Here is a 5,793-nt window from a genome sequence, read left to right as displayed (position 1 = left end):
TATCCCTGCAGGCTGTATTGATCTGTATTGATATAGGATGTATATATTGTGTTTTTTATGTTGATTTCATTTTTTTTTTTTTTAAAATAAATAAAAAAAATTTTTTTTTTTTTTTAATTCTCGTGCGGCCCGGTACCAATCGGTCCGCGGCCCGTTACCGGTCCGCGGCCCGGTGGTTGGGGACCACTGATATAGGGGAAAGTTTCTTTTTCACGGTTATGGCGATGATAAATAAAATAAAAAAAGTCAATGATTTAATATGACGTAGTTTCTCTTTATTTTTATTTTCATCACATACATGTGTGACAAAATTAAAACATTATTTTTTGGGGGGGGGGGAGCAAAATGAGCCACAATGCTTGTTCAACGTGAACAAAGACAACCACAAATGCATTGTTGCATTCATGCAAACTGACCACTAAATGGCTTTAAAAGGCAGCGAGTGAAAGAAGCTTCAATACGTGCTTGTCATGTGGCGCCCTCTACTGTCTGCTTGGAGAGCTGCAGCACGTCCCTCGGACTCTGCAGCAGAGGCGCGTCCATCTCAGACTGAAGATGGAACTTCTGCATCAGCTCCTGAGGAAAGGGAGCGGGAACAGAAAAAAAGTGGGCGGGGTCAATGATGAGGACACCTGAACTTGCTGATGAAGGTGAGCGACTCTCACCTGCTTGGTGAGTTTGGCCCAGTGGGAGAGGACGTCCTCCTCGGATAAAAGTCCGCCAGCAACGAGCCTCCGCACCAAAAACAGGAAGTTGTTCCACTAAAGAGACGAGTTAGTAGTTCTCAATTATTTGACGTCACAAAAGGTTTGTGTTGATTTTTTCATCTGTATGTGTCAAGATAGTTCTAGAAATGCTATTACGCCATTCCCTCTGACGTCCCTTTTCCCCGTACACCTCACGCCCCCCCACAACTTTTGCATTTACATTTTTCAAGGGAACATAATTTTTCACGCTCCCCCCCGAAGTGAATGTTTATTTAAGTATCTGTAAGTGTCAAGATATACACTATTGCCTCTCACGCCCCCCTGAAGTAAATGTTTATTTATCTATCTGTAAGTGTCAAGATATACGCTATTGCCTCTCACGCCCCCCGAAGTAAATGTTTATTTATCTATCTGTAAGTGTCAAGATATACGCTATTGCCTCTCACGCCCCCCGAAGTAAATGTTTATTTATGTATCTGTAAGTGTCAAGATATACACTATTGCCTCTCACGCCCCCCGAAGTAAATGTTTATTTATCTATCTGTAAGTGTCAAGATACACACTACTGCCTCTCATGCCCCCCGAAGTAAATGTTTATTTATGTATCTGTAAGTGTCAAGATATATACTATTGCCTCTCACGCCCCCCTTGAAGTGAATGTTTATTCATCTATCTGTAAGTGTCAAGATATACACTATTGCCTCTCACGCCTCCCCCGAAGTAAATGTTTATTTATCTATCTGTAAGTGTCAAGATACACACTATTGCCTCTCACGCCCCCCGAAGTAAATGTTTATTTATGTATCTGTAAGTGTCAAGATATATGCTATTGCCTCTCATGCCCCCCTTGAAGTGAATGTTTATTCATCTATCTGTACGTGTCAAGATATATGCTATTGCCTCTCACACTCCACCCACCCCCGAAGTGAATCTTTATTTATCAATCTGTACATGCCAAGGTATCGCTACTGCCTTTCATCCCCCTGAAGTTAATGTTTATTTATTTATGTATCTGTATGTGTCAAAATATATGCTACTGCCTCTCATGCCCCCCCTGAAATCAATGTTAATTTATCAATCTGTAAGTGTCAAGATATACACTAATGTCGCTCATGCCCCCATGAAGTGAATGTTTATTTATCTATCTATCTGTAAGTGTCAAGATATACACTTTTGCCTCTCACGCCCCCCAAAAGTGAATGTTTATTTATCAATCTGTAAGTGTCAAGATATACACTTTTGCCTCTCACGCCCACCCCGAAGTGAATGTTTATTTATCAATCTGTACGTGCCAAGATATACACTATTGCCTCTCACAACCCCCCCTGAAGTGAATGTGCCTGAAGTGAGTGTTTATTAACAATCTGTACGTGCCAAGGTATCGCTATTGCCTTTCATGCCCCCTGAAGTTAATGTTTGTTTATTTATGTATCTGTATGTGTCAAGATGTACGCTACTGCCTCTCATGCCCCCCTTAAAGTGAATGTCTATTTATGTGTAGTGTCAAGATATACGCTATTGCCTGTCACGCCCCCCGAAGTGAATGTTTATTTATCAATCTGTACATGTAAAGACATACGCTATTGCCTCTCACGCCCCGCCTGAAGTAAAAGTTTATTCATCAATCTGTACGTGCCAAGGTATACGCTATTGCCTTTCATGCCCCCTGAAGTGAATGTTTATTTATCAATCTGTACATGTAAAGACATACGCTATTGCCTCTCACGCCCCCCTGAAGTGAATGTTTATTTATCAATCTGTACATGTAAAGACATACGCTATTGCCTCTCACACCCCCCCTGAAGTGAATGTCTATTCATCAATCTGTACATGTAAAGACATACGCTATTGCCTCTCACGCCCCCCCTAAAGTGAATGTTTATTCATCAATCTGTACGTGCCAAGGTATACGCTATTGCCTTTCATGCCCCCTGAAGTGAATGTTCATTTATTTATGTATCTGTATGTGTCAAGATATACGCTGCTGCCTCTCACGCCCCCCTCCCTGAAGTTAATGTTTATCCGTCTATCTGTAAGTGTCAACATATATGCTATTGCCTCTCACGCCTCCCTGAAGTGAATGTTTATTTATTAATCTGTACGTCCAAAGACATACGCTATTGCCTCTCACGCCCCCCCCCCCCCTGAAGTCAATGTTTATTTATCTACAATAACAATGTCGCTACATTACGGAAAGTAAATGAAGTGTTGACGTTTTTTGAATGCATTTTTAAAGTGATTTAGGAGGTAAAAATTGCTAGCCAGCTGAAACGAGCCCATTTTCACATGTTGGAATGCAAAATAAGAACATTTTGCCTTCTTGTCTCTCATAATTAGGAAAAATTCCAAAAAAAAGTGCAGGTCCTTTTTAACATTTTCAATATGAATGTTAATGAAGATTGGTATGACAATCGTACCTGGGTGTCACCGGCCGTCAGCACGGCGGTGACGACGAGTGGGGAGAAGAGCAGGTGGACGGGAGCGTGGTCACAGCAGTTTTCCTCCCACATTTGGCTGAGCTGCTCCAGCAGGGCTCTGACGGAAGGCTCGGACCCAGAACCAGAACCAGGACCAGGACTCCCGCTGAAGTCCCCCTGGTCTCCCTGGCTGTGGCTGGATGGAGGCGCCAGCAGGGGCAGCTCGGCAGACACTGAGCACACATGGGGGTCAACACATGAACGAGGGCTGGGCGATAGAACCATACACATCTTATAAGGAGACGCAGCATTGGCTGCTGTGACGCGAGAAATTGGGCCGCCATCTTGAAGTGGTGATAAGGAGCCGGCGAGCAGCCTAAACTGACAGTTGACCCTCGCCCCGTCCTTGTTTGTGAATGACTTGAGCATTTCATGGAAGCTGCTTTTATACCCAATCATGGCACCCACCTGTTCCCAATTAGCCTGCTCACCTGTGGGATGTTCCAAATAAGTCTTTGATGAGCATTCCTCAACTTTCTCACTCTTTCTTGCCACTAGTGCCAGCTTTTTTGAAACATGTCGCAGGCATCAAAATTCTAAATGAGCTAATATTTGCAAAAAATAACTAAGTTTTCCAGTTGGAACGTTAAATATCTTGTCTTTGCAGTCTATTCAATTGAATATAAGTTGAAAATGATTTGTTGTATTCTCTTTTTATTTACCATTTACACAACGTGACAACTTCACTGGGTTTGGGGGTTTGTAAAAGACTTACATTGTGATACAGATTTCAGCCGTATCTCCCAGCCCTAACATGAAGACACTGCAACGGACCTTACAGTAAAAGTGTAAAAAAATGTGTCACTGCGGGCTCACCGAGCTTGCAGGCCAGTAGGACCGTGGAGTTGAGCAGCATCTGCTCTGACAATGCAGTTGAGAACTACAAGAATACAATAAAAAAAAAGGGTACAGTGTGATCAAACTAGCACAGAAATAATAATCCAGTGTGCTCGTACCTTCTTGCAGGCCAGCGTGTCTCCCACTTGCTGGAAAAGTTTCCTAAGCTGAGAACCACTAGGCAGCTCCTCATCAGTCCTGGGGCCCACGGCGATGCTCAACCAGTCCTGAAAATGATGCATTTGAAAAAAACCTATTTGACCAGGAATTGAGATTAAGAACCTCTTTTTCTCAGGGTTAACATTCAAATCATTGGAAACAAGTGCAAGTAAATTCAGTTTGTTATTAAAAAGCTTAAGGGATCATTTCCAGTCCTTAGAAAACATATTCCAAGTAGGGCTGCAACTAACGATTAATTTGATAATCGATTAATCTGTCGATTATTACTTCGATTGATCGATTAATAATCGGATAAAAGAGACAAACTACATTTCTATCCTTTCCAGTATTTTATTGAAAAAAAACAGCATACTGGCACCATACTTATTTTGATTATTGTTTCTCAGCTGTTTGTACATGTTGCAGTTTATAAATAAAGGTTTATTTTTTTTAAAAATTTAAAAAAAAAAATTATTTTTTTATTTTATTTTTTAAAAAGCCTCTGTGCATGCACAGACGAATCGATGACTAAATTAATCGGCAACTATTTTTATAATCGATTTTAATCTATTAGTTGTTGCAGCCCTAATTCCAAGCAAAAGGTGATAAATATGATGAATTTATGGCTCTTTGAAGAGAGCCGGATCGTGAAGAGGCGTTGTTTCTCCAATACAACATTTATTTTAAATAAATATCACTAGATCAAAAAAAATAACATAAATGTTACACTACTGGTGAGATTTGTGGGAATTATTAAAAAATAATTGCTATAAGTTTTGTTGTTGTTGTCATTGTAAACATTCAATAAGGCGGTGCCGTATTTATCGCTCCTTTAAATGATGCCTCACCTAAAAAAATGTGGTTGCATTTTAACAATATAGGAAAACATAAACAAATATTATGTAATAATAAAATGCATTAATGGATATAAAAAGTATGAATAAAACAACAAAAAATACCTGTATTACAATACCTGATGTGTACACTTAAAGTACTACACTTTACAACAAAGTGTCCAAACTGTATTATAATAATAATAATGGATTAGATTTATAAAGCTTGCGGCCCGCAGATATTTTTTAACAGCTGGCGGCACATTTTAAAAAATACTGTTGGAAAAAAAAACATAAAAATGTGGAATAATCGAGCATCCATCCATCCATCCATCCATTTTCTACCGCTTGTCCCTTCGAGCAAACAGGTGAAATTTAACAAGAAAAAATTGCAATATTAAAGGTAATAACACAAAGCTGTCATGCAGGCTGTTTTTTCTTTGTAGCTGTGATTGCTAAAAAAATAAAATAAAATAAAAATTAATGAAAATAAATATTGTTATGAATTAAAGTTAAAGTAGCAATGATTGTCACACACACACTAGGTGTGGTGAAATTTGTCCTCTGCATTTGACCCATCCCCTTGATCACCCCCTGGGAGGTGAGGGGAGCAGTGGGCAGCAGCGTAGCCGCGCCCGGGAATAACTTTTTGGTGATTTAACCCCCAATTCCAACCCTTGATGCTGAGTGCCAAGCAGGGAGGTAATGGCTCCCATTTTTATAGTCTTTGGTATGACCCGGCCAGGGTTTGAACTCACAACCTACCCATCTCAGGGCGGA

General features: G+C 40.3%; 1 protein-coding gene across 1 annotated transcript in view; it reads right to left on the bottom strand.

The window, feature by feature from the left end:
- Positions 1 to 266: 266 nt before the first annotated feature.
- Positions 267 to 5,793, bottom strand: part of LOC133646018 (codanin-1-like) — a 39,018-nt gene continuing 33,491 nt past the window's right edge. Inside the window, exons 23-27 of the mRNA XM_062040963.1 lie at positions 4,141 to 4,248; positions 4,001 to 4,064; positions 3,125 to 3,357; positions 666 to 761; positions 267 to 576 (exon numbers count right to left, since the gene is read on the bottom strand). Of these exons, the coding sequence (XP_061896947.1) occupies positions 469 to 576; positions 666 to 761; positions 3,125 to 3,357; positions 4,001 to 4,064; positions 4,141 to 4,248 (609 nt within the window). The 3' untranslated portion in view covers positions 267 to 468. The remainder of the gene's footprint in view (positions 577 to 665; positions 762 to 3,124; positions 3,358 to 4,000; positions 4,065 to 4,140; positions 4,249 to 5,793) is intronic.

This window comes from Entelurus aequoreus, linkage group LG03 (genome assembly GCF_033978785.1).
Source record: "Entelurus aequoreus isolate RoL-2023_Sb linkage group LG03, RoL_Eaeq_v1.1, whole genome shotgun sequence".
Taxonomy (NCBI): domain Eukaryota; kingdom Metazoa; phylum Chordata; class Actinopteri; order Syngnathiformes; family Syngnathidae; genus Entelurus; species Entelurus aequoreus.
The sequence above is the reverse complement of the archived record's forward strand: the minus strand, read 5'-3'. Positions and strand labels throughout refer to the sequence as shown.